The sequence below is a fragment of the Felis catus genome, chromosome B4 (genome assembly GCF_018350175.1).
Source record: "Felis catus isolate Fca126 chromosome B4, F.catus_Fca126_mat1.0, whole genome shotgun sequence".
In the NCBI taxonomy this organism is placed as follows: domain Eukaryota; kingdom Metazoa; phylum Chordata; class Mammalia; order Carnivora; family Felidae; genus Felis; species Felis catus.
In genome coordinates, this window is record NC_058374.1 from 103,102,630 (window position 1) to 103,121,214 (window position 18,585).

An 18,585-nucleotide genomic window follows, 5' to 3' on the forward strand; every position below is an offset into this window, starting at 1 on the left:
ATGTATTTCCCATTCTAAATCATCCTCCAAAGTGCCATCAGCTGTACTACTAACAACCAAATCTAATCAGGCTCATTTCCTTCTTGGAGATCTTGGATGCATCTAATGCCTATAAAATGGATGTCCTTCACCATCTGGCTACAGCCCAATCTTTTCAGGTCTCATCTACTACTCATCTACTCCATTCTGACTTTCTATCTCCACTCCAATTCTCATGTGTTCTCTGCATATGCTATATCTCCAATTCCTTTTCTTTTGCACATGTTGATACGCCTGCCTGACATGCCTTTTCTGTCCACCAACTCCTTTCTCTGCTAAGCAAACTCATTCTCAAATGTCATCAATCTGAAACCTTTACTGACTACTGCAAGTAGTTACTCATAGACTTTTCTGTTCTCCCACATTTTGTCCCTATCTATATTTTAGCACACAGCACACTACATTTTGAAGCTGTTTATATATCTGACACTTCTGCTATCCTGTGAAATTCTTAAGAGTAAAGACTGTCTTGTTTCTTTATTTGTTGCTGTTTCTTATTTTAATTATTATTTTTTTAACATTTATTATTTTTTGAGACAGAGCAGGAGCAGGGCAGGTTCATAGAGAGACACAGAATCTGAAGCAGATGCCAGGCTCTGAGCTGTTAGTGGGCTCGAACTCACAAACCATGAGATCATGACCTGAGCCGAAGTCCCGAAGTCGGGACGCTTAACCAATTGAGCCACCCAGGTGCCCCTGTTATTTTTTAATACCCAGCACTCAGAACATTTGCTGGCACATTAATCAACACTGAAATCACCGTAATTAAAATTAGTCTTTGCAAGAAGCTTCCTTCATATATAAGGAAACCAAAGGCAAGAAGTTTTCAGTACATCTCCATGCCTTTCCTAGTTCTTAATAATTACTAACTAATATTAGTATAAAAAGATTTATTTTAACTACTGTTTAACAGGAAATGGTGAGCTATCTAACTAGGCATTCATCACAGCCAGGTGGGCTGATAAGGTAGTATTCGTTATAGGTTGTGATGCTTGTCTCTATTTGTCCAACTTCCTCAAGTCCTGAATATCCCATTATTCCAGAACACTGCCTAGAATAGAACATGCCTGTTAAAAGCTCTTCTGTGTTCTTATCCAAGTTCCAGTTTATAATTACTTATCTAATGTGTGCCCTGTTTCTCCTGGGCTCCAGGGGATCTTCAACTGCTTGTTAAAATGCCTCAAGTATATTTAGGCACTTAAATATCCTCTCAGCTTCAGTGTCTTAAGATTTTTTTAAACATTTAGTAGTTACGAATTTTCCTAATCCCAAGGAATAAAAATCTCTTTATCAGAGACTAACTTAGCTTCTACTCCTTTGCTTCTATTTCATGATGAACGACACTTCAGCATGAGCCAACCTTCTAAACCAATATCCCATACTTTTAACACCTTAAAGTAAGGTGTTAAAAAAGAGTTCTTTTTTTGATAATACTCATTTAACCACTGCCTAAACAATGGATTTTGGTGGAAATCACACTAATTTTATTTAGCAGTACATACTAATTTTTTAAAATTTATTTATTTTATTTGGAGAGAGAGGGGGGCAGTACAAGCAGAGGAGGGGCAGGGAGAGAGGGGAAGAGGGAGGAATCCCAAACAGGTTCTGCACTTCAAACTTCCACACATGAACCAGATCATGACCTGAGCCAAATTCCAGAGGTGGAAGCTTAACCAACTGAGCCACCCAGGTGCCCCATACATATTAATTTTTAATTGTGGTAAAATACACATAAAATTTACCATCTTAATAAACAATTTTAAGTATGCAGTTCAGTAGTGTTAAGTACATTTACATTTTTGTGCAACCCATCTCTAGAACTCTTTTCAGCTTGCAAAACTGAAATGCTACACCCATTAAACAACCACCCCCATTCCCACCTTGTAACAGCCATCATTCCACTCACTGTTTCTGTTAGTCTGACTCTTGAAGTACCTCACGTAAGTGAAATCATACAGTATTTGTCTTTTTGTGACTGGCTTTTTTCTGCTTATCATAATGTCCTCAAGGTTCATCCATACTACAGTATGTATCAGAATTTCCTTTTTAGTGAATAATAGTCCACTGTATGTTCATAACCACATTTTGTTTATTCACTTACCCACCAAAAGACACCCGGTTTACCTCCATCTTTTGGTTATTTGAATAAGACTGTTATAAAAATGGGTGCACAAATATCTTTTGAAACCTTCCTTTTAACTTTTTGGCTATATACCACCCCCCACTCCCCACCCCCCAAAAAAAAGAACTGCTACAGGGCACTTGGGTGACTCAATTGCTTAAGTGTCCCACTCTTGGTTTCGGCTCAGGTCATGATTCTCACAGTTGTGAGATCAAGCCCTACGTCAGGCTCCCTGCTGGAGGTGGAGCCTGCTTAGGATTCTCTCTCCCTCTCTCTCTGCCCTACCCCTGCTAACTCTCACTCTCTCTCTCTCTCTCTCTCTCTCTCAAAAAAAAAAAAAAAAGGATTTGCTAGATTATATATAAAGATATTATATATACATATAAAATATACATATTATATATTATATCTCAAGATACAATTCATACACCATTTACAGGACACCATTCAGTGGTTTTTAGTATATTTGCAGAGTTGTAAAACTATTACCATCACCAGTTTAAAACACTCATTATTCCTAAACAAAACTTTACCCATAAACAATCATTCTTCATCTATAAACTGATGTCTCCTACTAAATTTATATTTTTAGCCTATCTCTCCCTGATCACATATTCAACTGCTTAAATATCAGCAAAACAAACTTGGCAAACCTGAAAATGAATCCCTAAACTTTTCCCACAAACCCTACTTCCCCCACAATACTCACATCTCATTTACCCCTTCTTTCTTGCATACCAGACCCCTTAATCACTCAATAATCCTCTTAGCCAAACCTTCAAAATACATCTAAAATCTAACCTCTTCTCTTCACTTTGTTCACTACCACCTACTTCAGCCCTTACTTTCCTACAATCTATCCTCAACACAAAAGCCACAGAGATCCTTTCTAAAGTAAGTCTGATCATAACCACCTACTTCTGCCCTTACTCTCCTATAATCTATTCTCAACACAACAGTCACAGAGATCCTTTCTAAAGTAGGTCAGATCATGTCACTCCTTTACCTCAATTCCTCACAGGCTCCCTACTTCACTCAGACTAAAAGCCAAAGTCCTTCCAATGGCCCACAAAGCTTTATGTGATATGGTTCACAGTTACCTCTGTGACATCATCTCCTTCCAGCCTCTTCCTTGTGCTGCTTGCTTCAATCATACTAGCTTACTTGTTCTTTCTCTAAATATACCATACACCCTCCCCTCCTTACACTTGCTGCTTCCTATCTGGAATGTTCTTTCCCAGACTCACATGATTCATTCCCTTACCTATTCAGATCTTAGCCTAAATACCCACTCATCAGTGAGGACTTCTTGACCGCTCTATTTAAGTTTGCAATGTATCTCCTCACCCTGTGCATTTCCCTACCCTCTTTACCTATTTTCTCTCCCAAGTTTTTATTACCATATAATTTTATGTCTGATCCTACACCTTATGATATTTTTTTCAATTTTAACAGTATTAAAAAGATGTACAGTTGAGAATCATTTATTTTTTCAAATAGACTCATACTACATATATTGTTATGGAAGGTGATTTTTTTCCTACTAAAACTATGATTTCTCCTTCAATATCAAAAATTATTTTATTGAAAAAGTCAAGTACCATATTCTTCCTAAAACAGTTTTAAACATTTCTTCCATTTAGGTTGCTTTTATATTACCTTGCCGATTAACTTCATTTTGAAGTAGCTCTTCCATTGCCTCCTCCTCAGCAATATCTAATGGTGTATCTCCTTCACTGTTGACAGCTCCTACATGTGCTCCCTGACCAATCAAAAATCTGTAAAATCAAAGAGAAGACAGTTAAGCAATGATGGTATCATTAAGACCAAATGCATAACCAATGAGGAAAATTCCTATGTAAGAGCAACAATAAGAACCAAGGATAGTAGATATACTAAGTTTTAAAAAAGTACCATAGAACATGTTTTCCTGTTTTAAATTTGTATTTCCTAATATTTATATAATGTACACACATTGCTTTACTAATACAAAAATGTTAACATTTAATGATAATTAGAAAGTCTTTCATAAGATCAGTTCAGATGACCTCCACTAAGATTTTTCATGATCTCCATATCGACTGCTTTCCTAACTGGTCTCCATTTTCCCAGTCTCATGCCATATCCCACAGTTCTTAACCTGGGGTTGACAGACCATCAGAAGGCCACTGAACTGATGCATACATCTTAAAATATTGTTTATGCTCAACACAGTTTTGAAATTAAAGTATTGGTCTCTTTGTTTAATGTGTTACTAAATAAGCACATATATAACTATACCATAAATGTGTTTTTCTAATATTTTGATAAATGAAATCCAATATAAGTGGTTTTCGATGTACTTTGTATTTTACTTTATACATCCAAAATACAATCTTGAGAAAAGTAACCACAGGTGTCATCAAATCTGACAAAAGGGATCCAGATATAAAAAGGTTAGGAATCTCTTCCACTGTGTCATCTATACATCACCCAGAGTCACCTATTTAAAATGACTGGGGTCAATTTCCTATTTAAAAGATCATGGCTTAGTTGTACCATACTAAGAGAAAACATACATGATCCTCAATGATCTGGTTTTGTCTTCTTTTTCAGATTCATTTCTCTTCCATACTGTACCACACGTTAAGTTCCAACAATATGGAACTGCTCATAATGCTAGACTAAACTATGCTTCTTTGGCATTCCTGATTTTACTTTTCTGTATATAAAGAATGGGCTTTTTTTCTCTATGTCCCTAACCACCTTAACTCTTACTCATATATATATTTTCATGACTATAAAAATATTCTCATTGTAAAAATAGTAAAAAAAAAAAAAATCCAGTTTTAAAAAAAGGAAAAAAAGAACTCATAACTTTATATTTCTCCTTCTACTATTATGTTCCCTCACCAGAGATAAACATTATCTATATTTTTTCCAGTAAGTTTACTATGAGTTTATATGTGTGTATGTAAACATATATACAGAGTCACTTTTGAGGTTCTTTTTGTAAGACAAAAACTAATGAGATTATTTATTTATTTTTTATAAATTTCTTTTTTTCAACGTTTATTTATTTTTGGGACAGAGACAGACAGAGTATGAACGGGGGAGGGGCAGAGAGAGAGGGAGACACAGAATCAGAAACAGGCTCCAGGCTCTGAGCCATCAGCCCAGAGCCTGACGCGGGGCTCGAACTCCCGGACCGCGAGATCGTGACCTGGCTGAAGTCGGACGCTTAACCGACTGCGCCACCCAGGCACCCCCTAATGAGATTATTTTCAGTGCACAGGAACCCAATGTATTATAATAGCTGAAAAATATTCCACAGTATGGCTGAATCATACTTTTCTTTCATACTGTCCTCCTAATGGACATGTTCTTGAATATACACTTAACACTATCAATCTTTAAAAATTTTCCCAACATGATGGGGACCAAACTATTTCCTAATCACACATGAGGTTGAAAATATTCGGATATGTTTACTGGCACTTGTATTTTCTCCTTTTGTGAATTTATTTACATCTTTTGCTTGTATTTCTAATGTGTTCATTAATTCAACAAATACTTATGGGGTGTTTTTATAGACTGAATGTTTGTATCCCCCCAAATTTCATGTTGAAATCCTCACCTCCAATGTGATGCTATTAGCGGGGTGGGACTTTTGGTAAATAATTAGGCTTAGATGAAATAATGAGGGTGGTGCACCCATGATGGGATTACAGTTCTTACAGAAGAATAAGGGACTACAGCTCACTGTTTCTCTGCCATAAAGAACACAGCAAAATGGCAGCCATGTGCAAGGCAGGGAAAGGACTCTCACACCAGACACAGAATTGGCCAGCACCTTACCCTTGAACCCCGGAGTCTCTAGAACTATGAGAAACAAAGGTCTGTTGTTTACGCTACCTAATCTACGGTATTTTGTTATCCCACCCAAAGCTAAGACAGGTGTCTAGTAGGTGCTTGGTACCATGTTACATGCCAAGAATACAATCGTAAGCAAAAACAGGCCTTTTCTTCAAAGAGCTTACAGTCCAGTAAAAGAGATTATTCAAAGAGTTAGATTACTGTAAAATTTTGGTAAGTCTGGTAACAGAGAATTTTGTGGTGTCTAAGAGTAAATAATAGGATAATCTGATTCAGTGAGGTCAGGAAAGGATTCTCTGAAGAATATGTAGGTGTATGGAAGGAAAGTGTGTTCCAGGTTAAGAGAATAAAAGGCACCAAATAACCCTGTGACAATAAGTATGTATGGTCTACAACGGCCTGGTTCATTTTTCTGAAAGAATATATCAATCTCTATGTACTTCTCAAACACACACACACACACACACACACACACACACACACACACACGAGTGTCTATTTTTCTAAGATGGTCTATGATAAGGAATGTGTTTCAAAAAGATCACTTTGTGCAATACGAAAAATGAATTAGAATTTAGTATCAAAGTAGGCAGATCAGTTAAGGAGCTACCACAGTTAGTACAAAAGAATTATGTTGGAAGCTTGAATTTAATGGAAGAAATGGGTAAATCCAGAGATGCCCAGGAGATACTGAGAGATCAGTTGGAAATGAGAAGGGAGTGTGAGGAAGGTATCTAGGATAAATTGAAGGTCTTGACTAGTATGATGTGATAGATGGTGATGCTAATTAATGATATACAAAAAACTAAGTTACTTCCTACATCCGATTAATAGATATGTTACAAATATTTCTTCCATATTGTCCCTGCATTTAAGAAAATTTTTCTTACAGTATTTTGTATTTTACTAAGTTTAAAGGTTATGTAAAGTCAGGTCTGTCAAACTTTTGCTTTAAGAGGGCTTTTACCATCTTATTACATCGATCTATGTAGAGATGTAATTTTTACAGACACACACATAGAGAAAAATGAAATAATATATACTATAAAATTAACAATGATTATCTCTAAATGGTAATTAGGAGGGATTTTTATTAGCAGGTTTTTTTGGGGGGGGGGGGTAAGGATTTTTTGTTATCCAAGTTTTCTGCAGAAAGTTTATTTTGTATATGTGTATCAGAGCACAAAAGTAGCTACCATACCATTTTGTAGCCTGATGATTTTACACTTAATAATACATTGTAAACATTTCTCCCTCTACAAGGTAATGTTTCAATTTTTATGATCTTCATGGGACTTCTACAAAAAAGTCATACTTGAATTGAAGCAACTTTTTACGTTTCAGAGTTTTAAAAAAATGTACTAAAAACTAAATAATATATACTACAAAAAAGTAAATGAATCTGGAGCAAAAGAGAAAAAAAGATATAAGTGGTGTAATAAACTATGCTATATGCGCCACGAAAATATGTAATTAATCTGCCAGGCAAAATATCAACCAAACAATCAGGCAGATTTATATAAAACCACTCTGTTTTGCTTAGTTCTGGAGAAATCACTCACAGGACATAAAGAATGAGAATAAAGGAGCACCGCAGAGTAGCTGCAGTGCTTGCAGCAGAGGGAGCTACAGGGGAAGCAGAGTCCCAAGGAAGTATCAGGTCAAAGCCAAATACAGACAACCCCAAATTTATATAAACAGGAAGGATGTTAAGAGACACTAACAAGAGTAAAGTTCCATAACTACTGGCAGGAAACTGAGAGCCTGGAGCAATCCCTGAGCCAAAAGATTAGGTGTATGTATATGTATTCATACAATTCACAAAAATCTCCTGTACTCTAGCACTGTCATTTGCAGATATAAATTTTAAAAAAGATACACAAAAAATAAATAAGATCCCATAGCGTTAATTCTTACCTACCATGAATAATCTCAAAAAGCCATTCAAAGATTGGTTATGTGGAAAAAAACAAACAAACATAAATATTTAAATTCTGAAGACTTGCAGATAGGCTCCCAACTCTGCCTCCTGACAGCTGAGTGTGACACTCACTAACTTAAAACATTTGAAGACAAGACATACTACAGGGCTGTGTGAAGTTTAAATGAATTACTAAAAATAAAATTAAAACTCTATCTTTTATTCCATCATGAAAAATCATCACATTTAGAAAGCAATGTTTAAGATAAAGTGAAAATAGTACAGGCTATCTGGAATACCAGAAATTGAATTTGAGGGGCCCTGGAGATACTGAAAACAGATGGCTATATTTCCTTCAGGAGAAAAAAAAAAAAAAAGCTGGAGTACTATAAGCAGTTCATGTGACTGCTAATTAGGAAAATATATATTTACTTTAACATTTCTTGCTAAAAAAAGAGCAAAGATTTCACACAGAAGTCCCAAACCGAAAATCAGAAAACTGGGCTGTTTCTCAACTAAGTTTTTTTGAACGCTTTAGAACGAAAAAAAAAATTTTTTTTAAAAAGAGCAAGGTTTTATTGCCTTAACAATGGTTAATGATTTCCTCAAGCAATACAAAGGAGTGCAACATAGGAGATGTCTATAAATGATGAAATTCTTTATAAATGGTTGAAGTGAAAAATGTTAAACTGCCAGGTTTATTGAGATTCATAATCTAGCAACTGAGTCAATAATTTTTTTTTTTTTTGAGAGAATATAAGTGGGGGAGAAGAGAGGAGGAACGGAGGGGGGTGGGAGGAGCGAGGGAGGGAGGGTGGGAAGGTAGGGAGAGAGAAAATGAGAGACAAAATGAGAAAGAGAGAGAGAGGGAGGGAGGGAGGGAAAGGGAGAGAATCTAAAGCAGGCTCCATACTTAGCACAGAGCTTTGATTTGGGGTTTAATCCCATCACCCTGGGATCATGACCTGAGCCTAAATCAGGAGCTGGACACACAACTGATACCCCAAGTTAACAGATAATCTTGGACAGATAAATTAATAGACCTCAAAATCAAGACATGATCCAAATGGAGTTTGACAAAATTATTCATACACGTCCTAATTTAAAAATCTGACAAAAGGTGTAAAGTTGTTAATCAAGTTATTGGTTCCAACTTGAATATGGTACATTAGATAAATTTGCAGGATTCTATTCAGGTTAAAATTATTCAATGTTAACTGAATTTGGAAGATAAATGTTGACAGTGTCTATTAATTGTTTTGGTTTATGAGTTTTGCCAAAAACCACCCATAGAAGAGATTGAGAGAAAGGGAAATAGTTCATTTGAAAATTTTGAGATTTTAATTGTCTTTAATTTTAGAAGCTAATGAGAACACAGTGGTCAGAGACAAGGAGGAAGTAACTCCATCAGCAAGAGCTGAATATGTACTGTCCAAATTTAATGTATATTGGCTTTATTCACTGTAGGAAAACGAGTATGAAAAGGTCATTATAACTTATACATCAACTTTTCATGTATTCAATACATAAATCTTTAAAAAGGAGAGAGTTAGTTCAGGCTTAAAAAGGAAGGAAATTCTATCACACAGATAAACCACAAGATCACTGTGCTAAGCAATATAAGAGAGTCACAAAAGGACAAATAGTGTCCTTTTAAAAGTGTCAAAATCACAGAAACAAAATAGAAAGTTGGTTACAAGGGCTGGCAGTCAAGACAAGGGGAAATAAGTGTTTAGTGTGCAGAACTTCAGTATTACAAGATAAAAAAATTCTAAAGAGCTGTTGCACAACAATGTGAATATATTTGACACTACTGAACTGTAACCATTCAAAATGGTTAAAATGGTAAATCTACCATTTATCGTTATTTATGTGTTTTTACCACAATAAAAACATTTTTTTTTAAATCAGAAAGTTGGAAGGATATCACTGGAGTAGTTGTTTCCTGAAAAGTCTTTTCAAAAGGAGTCACTCAAGCTATCTAATGACACAGAAATTATGAACTACCTGAACTTTTCAAAGATTAGTAAGTAGAACATCACACTATTAACTTCAGAAATAAATGCTATTTCTTTTGGAAGTCTCTGAGCAACAAAAATCCTAAAATAAGTATAAACAGCCTTAAGTGTTTTCAGTGGGAATGCACTTCTGCTATTTCATTCTTGTAGTTCTATACCACAAAGAAAAATAGTTGAAAATAGTGGTAAGAATCCAAAGAACAGTTCTGACTTGGGACTTCTAAGAAGTTTTTTTTTTTTTCTTTTTTTCTTCTTTTTTGGCTTAAATAGTTAGGAACCTTATTGGTTCACACGACTGGAAGTTCACAGGTAGACTGAACTTCGGGTTTGGTTTAAACTCATTTCAACAATGTCATCAAGTACCCAGGATAGTATTAGTTCTATCCCAAGGTGATTTCCTCATGGTTATAGGATGATAGTAACAACTAGAGCTACGTGCTTCTTTGTCTAAAAATAAAAAATGCCTTTTTTATTTTTCTAACGACTCTCACTTAAGAATGAGAAAACATTTCCCAGAAGCCTCCAAGGAATCTTATTGGCATGTCTCATTGGCCTAGATGCACAGTTATGTGCCTATTCCTAAACCAGCCTATTTCTAAAGGAATGCCATATGCTGACTAGTTAAGCATTGGTTCCTAGACTAATTATAGGCAAGAAGGATCAGATTTTCTTCACTGAGTAGATTTACCAGGTCCTGCCTCAGTTGCCCAGGTTAATTCCTTAAACTACATGACTGATGCACAATGTCAGGAGGTGGGATGTTGAAGAGATGACTTCAGTGTATATTGCACAAGTGGAAACCAACATTAAGGGATAAAAGACAAATGTTAAAATACAAACATGAAATAGGCCAATTCAGAGCTGGACTTTGGCTGGAGTTTGCCTTTTTGGTACAATTTGGCCAGCATGACTCCATGTGAAAGAGAAGCTTCATCAACCAGTAGCTCACATTTTTGACTTAATATTTCTTCTATATGTATGATTCTGCAGATCCCCTTATCTAAATACTTCTTTTCCTTATTTTACAATCATTTCTCAAAAATTAAATTTCCTGCCAGCATCCTGAAAATGGAAATATCTATCACACATTCATATACTATGAAAGTACTAAGCATTTTACAAAATTAAGAATTTTAAATTTTAAACTGTCAATCATATTTACAGAGTTTGGTTTAGATATAGCTCTACACTAATCCTTGGAAGACTAAGCATTTCACATTTAATACAATTTCCATTTATTTTATTTTTTAATTTACATCCAAGTTACTTAGCATAGATGTGCAATAATGATTTTGGGAGTAGAATCCAGTGATTCATCCCCTACATATAACAGGTTTATCAATTTTGTTGATTCATTCAAAGAACCAGCCACGGGTTTCACTGATCTGTTCTAGTGTGTGTGTGTGTGTGTGTGTGTGTGTGTGTGTGTGGTGTGTGTGGTGTGTGTGTGTGTGTGTGTGTGTGTGTGTGTGTGGTGTCAAGCAATGATTTCTGCTCTAATCTTTATTATTTCCCATCTTCTACTGGTTTGGGGTTTTATTTGCTGTTCTTTTTCCAGCTTGTTAAGGTGTAAGGTTAGGTTGTGCATCTGAGACTTTTCTTCCTTCTTAAGGAAGGTCTGTATTGCTATATACTTCCCTCTTATGACTGCCTTTGCTGCATCCCAGAGCTTTTAGGCTGTCGTGCTACCATTCTCATTGGCTTCCATGTACTTAATTTCCTCTTTGTTAGTCCATTCATTTTTCAGTAGGATGTTCTTTAATCTGCAAGTATTCATTGTCTTTCCTAATTTTTTCTAATTGATTTTGAGTCTCACAACATTGTGGTCTGAAAATATGCATGGTATGATCTTGATCTTTTTTAACTGTCGAGGGCTCATTTGTGACCCAGTATGTGATATATTCCAGGGAATTTCCATGTGCACTTGAGAAGAGTGTGTATTCTGCTTTAGGATGAAATGTTCTGAATATATCTGTTAAGTCCATCCAGTCCAGTGTGTCATTCAAAGCCATTGTTTCTTTGTTGATTTTCTGTTTTGATGATCTGTCCATTGCAGTAAGTGGGTGTTGAAGTCCCTTACTATTATGGTATTATTATCAATGAGTTTCTGTATGTTTGCGATTAATTGATTTATATATTTGGGTATGAAAGGTTTTCTTAAAAACAGCAGCTCTTCATTCAGGACTTGACAAATGTTATTCCACATCCATGGTTTCTGATAAGAAATTTGTTGTCATTCAAGTTTCCCTCCTTATAGTATCGTTTCTTTCTCAATGCTATCAAGACTTTTTTCTTTAGTTTTCAGAGGTTTGTATAGAAGATGTCCTTGTGTGGAGTGCTTTGTTTTATCCTGTCTGTAATTTTGTTTTTAATGTTTATTTATTTTTGAAAGAGAGGGAGAGACAGAGCATGAGTTGGGGAGGGGCAGAGAGAGAGGGAGACAAAGATTCCAAAGCAGGCTCCAGGCTCTGAGCTGTCAGCACAGAGCCTGATGCGGGGCTCGAACTCATGAACTGCGAAATCACCACCTGAGCTGAAGTCAGATGCCCAACTGACTGAGCCACCCAGGCAGCCCTGGAATTTTTTTTTAATGTTTATTTATTTTCTTTTTATTTTAAAAAGTTTTTTAAGTTTATTTTTGAGAGAGAGTGAGCATGGGGGTGGGGGGAGCAAAGAGGGAGACAGACACAGATTCCGAAGCAGGCTCCAGGCTCCGAACTGTCAGCACAGAGCCCAATGTGAGGCTTGAACCCATCGAGCCATGAGATCATGACCTGAGCTGAAGTTGGACACTTCACCGACTGCACCACACAGGCACCGCATTTTATTTTTGAGACAGAGACAGCATGAGTTGGGGAGGGGCAGAGAGGGAAAAAGAGAGAGAATCCCAAGGAGGCTCCACACCACCAGCACAGAGCCTGATGTGGGGCTTGAACTCATGAACTGTGAGATCATGACCCGGGCCAAAATCAAGAGCTGGGTGCTTAACCGACTGAGCCACCCAGGCACCCCTATCTTGTCTGGAATTTGCTGGCTTCTTGAACCTGTAGGTTTATATATTTTGCCAACTTTAAGTTTTTAGCTATCACTTACCGTTTCATGCAATAATTTTCCAGTCATGCCTTGTTAGTCCTCTTCTGGGACTCCAATGGCACAAATGTTAGCTCTTTGTTATAGCCCCACAAGTCCCTAAGGCTTTATTCATTTTATTTTACTCCATTTCCTCTCTGTTGTTTAGATATGGTAATCCCCACTTATCTATTATTCAGTTTACTAATTCTTTCTTCTATCACCTCCATTCTACTCTTGAGCTTATCTGTTTTTATTTTGGTTGTTAGATTTTTCAGTTCAAAAATTCCCATTGGATTCTTATTTATTTATTTTTTTTGCAGATTTTCTTTTTGCTGAGACCCTTAATTTTTTTTGTTTCAAGCATGCTCATAATTGGCTTGTTGAAGTATTTTTATGATAGCTGCTCTACGATCTTTGTCACATAGCTTTTTTTATTTTTTTTAAGTAGGCTCCACACCCAATGCAAGGCTTGAATTCATGACCCTGAGATCAAGGCCTGAGCTGAGATCAAGAGTTGACACTTCACCTACTGAGCCACCCAGGCACCCCTTTGTCAGATAATTTTAAGAGTAGTAGCTTTGTCATCTCCATGTTGGTCTCTACTGGCTGTCCTTTTTCATTCGAGAATTTCCTTTGTATGACAACTGATTTTTAATCAAAATCTGGACACTTTGGGTATTATGTTAAGAGAGACACTCTAGATCATGCTTAAATCTTCTATGTTATCTGGCTTTGTTTGGCTCTGCTGTAGCAAAGGAAGCTGGGAGGTACTATCTCATTACCATAAAGTGGGAGCAGAAGTCTAGGTTCCCCACTCAGCCTCCACTGACACCAGAGATGAGGTGGTGGCTTCTAGCCTAGCCTTACTTCTAGTTCACCATCAAGCCTTCACTGACATCTCCCTTGATGAGAAGAGTATGAATGCTTCACTACTACTCCCCATGTGGCCTCCAGTGACAATAAATAAGGGGAGGAGGTAGGCATCTTTACTGGTGGGTGATGGTGAAAGTATTCATTCTCCACTAGGTCTCTTCTGACACACACCAAGAGGGAACTGGTTGGTATCTACTACAGTGTGTGTTGCAGGGGTGGGGGGCGGTGCTAGTTAACCATTTGGCGGGGATTAAAGTCTTGGCTGGCTATGCATGTGGCCTAATCTGACATTACTGCAGGAGGGGTGTTGGTGCACCTCAATATAGTCTGGTAAGGGTGGAGGTCTACACTCCCTACCTATCCTTTGCTGGTGAGAGTGTGTGAGAGAACAGTTTTTTTCCTTTGGACTTTGTCTGGTTAAATAGAGTGGTGGTGGTTGTTGTTGTTATTACAAATTTTCTGTCTTGCTAATGTGCCCCTCTATTATTATTATTATTATTATTATTATTATTATTATTATTATTATTATGTTTCTGTTTTGCTAGTGTGCCCCTCTCCTAGTATTTGGCTAAAGAAATTAAGCTTTTTGTTGGGACTTCTTTTTTTGGGATGCCCATTGGTGCTTCTGGGTTATCAGCTTCTCCAGCTCAAAGTGTGGGATATATGACACAACATGAAAAGCCAGAAAATTCTCTCCTATGTCATTCTTTGGGTCCCGTGATGCCTAGCCATTCTGCTTTCTCTCGACCTCTCATGAGCTTATGTTTTATATGTAATATTCAGGTTGTAGTAGTTCTTAGAAGGAAAAACAAGGGAAAACTGGGTCTAGTCTATCTTCTCAGAAGCAGAAATTCTCTCTCATTTTTAATTGTTGAATTACGATGCTTAGAACATTACCAATTTTAACCTTAGTTTTTTATAATTTATCAAAACCCTAAAGGCAGAAAGTATTATTTTTGTATATAAGTTATGTTATCAGTCCAATTGGTTAGTTCTGATACCTTGCCAAATACTTTGCTTAACTTCTGACATCATGGTTCCATAATTCTGCTATAGATACAATTACTTATGCCAATAGCAAAGACCAGGCTAATACTTGTGAGAAAAATGAATCTGTGAAAGTGGGGTCTCTCTTCCAGTTGTCTAGGAACCTGGATTGTCATTAGTTAAAAAAAAAAAAAACCCTCAAAATGTGGGAAAGTATTTAAATTCCTCTATTCTCTTTGCAAAGCCACCTTTAAATACAGGAAGTCCTCAAAGTTCGCTCTTTAGCATTTCCTATTTCTCTCAATTACTCCCCAGAGCAATGACTCTATACTGCTTTGATAATACACTAAGTCCTGAAAAGGCATATTTATTAAAATTATATATACTCCTGTCTTACTTTATTAATGCAACTTTCCATTCCCAGAGGCAAAATTCCTACTCATTGTGCAACAATTCTAACATGCACATTTCCCTCACGTTTTAATATCACTGAAATCTACAATCAATCAATGTTACAATCCATGATGCCTTATAATGGCTTTCGGCTAGGTGGCAGACACAACATGATTGTGATGATCTGTCCTCATGTGCCTTCAGTCACAGTTATTCATATGGTTTTCACTTCAGTCAATTCATGTGCATCCTTGTTACCTTATTTATTGAACTTAACTATTGCTTAAAATGTTTTCCTGGATGTTGTCTGAAACTTGTTGATATCTATCTTCTGGAAAGATAAAGAAAGCATCAAAATCAAAACTTGCAGAATGCATACAAATGATTTAGAATATAATCCCAAAGGCAATAAGAGAACATTCCTTAAATTTTTTTTAAAGTTTATTTATTTTTGAGAGAGAGAGAGAGAGAGAATGTGAGAGAGAATGTGAGAGAGAATGTGAGAGAGAACGTGAGCGAGAGTGGGGGAGGGGCAGAGAGAGAGAGGGAGACACAGAATCCGAAGCAGGTTCCAGGCTCTGAGCTGCCAGCACAGAGCCTGACACGGGGCAGAAACCCACGAACCGCAAGATCATGACCTGAGCCGAAATTGGACACTTAACCGACTGAGCCACCCAGGCATCCCAGTAAGAGAACATTCTTTTTTTTTTTTTTTTTTTTTAACATTTATTTATTTTTGATAGAGTGAGACAGAGCGCGAGCCAGGGAGGGGCAGAGAGAGAGTGAGACAAAATCCAAAGCAGGCTCCAGGCTCTGAACTGCCAGCACAAAGCCCAACACTGGGGTCAATCTGCGAACCGTGAGATCATGATCCGAGCCAAAGTCGGACACCCAACTGACTGAGCCACCCAGGCACCCCAAGAGAACATTCTTTAAAAACGTTGCATCAATAAAACGCTAAATTTAAAAAACGATACTGTGTGAAAAACCCAGGTGATTAAACATACACAGACACAGAAAGTACCATAATTTCACTTTTGTAAACTTTTAAAATTGGTATATAAAGTAATTACACTGTGTTACAACAATGGCATCTTAATTAAACTTCATGAAATCCAGTATATGCATTATAAACACTCCCAATATAGTCCTGGCTTCCTACTGCATCATTTCCATTAGCATCTCAAATAGGGCCTATTTAAAACCACATTCCACTACAGTCTCTCCTCTGCTTCCCCCAATCTTGCTCTTTAGATCTCTTAATAAGTTTAAAGGCATCATTGTCCCAGTTACAAAGGTTAGACAGGGAGGTAGAAAAGTGTAACAGCTTAAAGTGCAGACGTGAAAAGTTAGACTAGGTTCAAATCCTAGCTCTGCCACTTACTTACTATGATTACTTTTTGACTCAAGTTTCCTCATCTATAAAATAAGAATCATAATACAGGGCCATCATCATTCACCCAAACCCAAATTTCAAAACTTTTCATATTTTAAAAAGGTACCGTTGTAGATTATGTAACACCCCCACTGAGTCACATTACTGTTTTTGCAAAAAACACATTACTGTTTTTGCAAAAAAGAAATGTACAGTACATTGTATAAACAGACTATAAATAGCCTCATATCAGTTCAGGTCATGGTTTATTGCCAAATGAGCCTGTATCTAAAGTTACAATTAGTCTGTCATTTTTCCAAGTTTTTGGGGTTTGGAATTGTGCATATAGACCTGTGGGGTGGTGCTAATATTTTCATGTGATTGTTAGGACGATTGAAATGACATATACTTAAAGGACTTAGAGCAATGACTAGTACAAGTTAAGCACTCAATGAACATTAGGTATTATTATCAAGCCTTATCACCACCTTGATTCTTCCTCCTACCTTACTACCTAGATCCAGTGAATCACACCAAGCCTTATCAATTCTATTTTCCAAATTTCTTTCAAATATGCACCACTTCCAATTTCATTGCCATTGACCTAGCTCTCTTGTCCAACAATACTAATCTGTGAAGAACAGTCTTCCTAAAATACAGAGTGAGGATCATCATGTCCCTAAAAATGCATTGCCACTAAAGGTCAAACTCAGCAACGTACACTAATTCCTCTATGCTGCAGATTCAGTTCATTTTCCCAATCCAATCTGCTACCTTCCATATACCTCTCATGCTCTTCTTCCTGAAAAACTATGGCTCCAAAATCCTCTTATCCAATGGAATCAGAACCAGTATTTGCTTGGTTAACCATAAGCTCTAAATAAGGATTAACAGGGGTGCCTGAGTGGCTCAGTTGGTTAAGCAGCCAGCTTTGGCTCAGAACATGTTCATGGGTTTGAGTCCAGCGTCGGGCTCTGTGCTGACAGCTCAGAGCCTGGAGCCTGCTTCAGATTCTGTGTCTTCCTCTCTCTCTACTCCTCTCCTGCTCATGCTTTGCCTCCATCTCTCTCCATCTCCTCCATGGATAAATGTTAAAAAAAATTTTTTTAATTGGAAATAAAACATAAATGAATATATGAAAATAAATGTAAATAAGACATTTATTTCAACATAGAAGATACTGGAGAATGTCTCCAATGACTTAAGTCCATGATACTTTTCTTGCATAAAGCATACTCATAATGCATTTCCTAAGACTTCAAAGTGTCTTTTAAAAAATAAAGGAATGATTGGGGTACCTGGCTGGTTCAGTTAGTTGAGTGTCCGTATTCCACTCAGGTCATGATCTCACAGTTCATGAGTTCGAGCCCTGTGTCGGACTCTGCGCTGACAGCCCAGAGCCTGCAGCCTACTTCATATTCTTTGTCTCCCTCTCTTTACGCCCCTCCCATGTTTGTGTTCTCTCTGTCTCAAAAATAAATAAACATAAAAAAAGTAATGATAAAAAACAGCATTATGAATAGTAACAATTAACTTAGCTAACATTTACTGAATACTAAATATGCTGTATATTGTGCCAACTGTCTTATATATGCTATTTAATCTTCTCAATAATCTTATAAAGTAGAGATATGCATTAATACTTTCATTTTATAGATATGGAAACAGAGGTTCAGAGAAGCTGGTAATTTGCCTAAAGTTAATAGCAATCAATTGGCAGAGTTAAGATTATAATGGAGTTTTTGATTCCTAAACGTTAGGTCAGTAATATAATAACATTTTTCACGGGCATGGTGGTGAAGTTTATGTATTTCTTAAATTGGTTAAGAATTTGATTCTTTTACCCAAGATAGCAACATTATTGAATTCCAGACGTAGGATTCAACAGGTGCAGACTGTGAAGCAAGATGTCTAGTTTGTTGAAAGGCTC

General features: G+C 36.8%; 1 protein-coding gene across 9 annotated transcripts in view; it reads right to left on the reverse strand.

Moving 5' to 3' along the window:
• Positions 1 to 18,585, reverse strand: part of PPP1R12A (protein phosphatase 1 regulatory subunit 12A) — a 162,042-nt gene that overhangs the window by 83,231 nt on the left and 60,226 nt on the right. For all 9 annotated transcript variants that reach the window (XM_045062105.1, XM_019835270.3, XM_019835271.3 and 6 more), the window contains exon 3: positions 3,821 to 3,939. In XM_045062105.1, the coding sequence (XP_044918040.1) occupies positions 3,821 to 3,939 (119 nt within the window). The remainder of the gene's footprint in view (positions 1 to 3,820; positions 3,940 to 18,585) is intronic.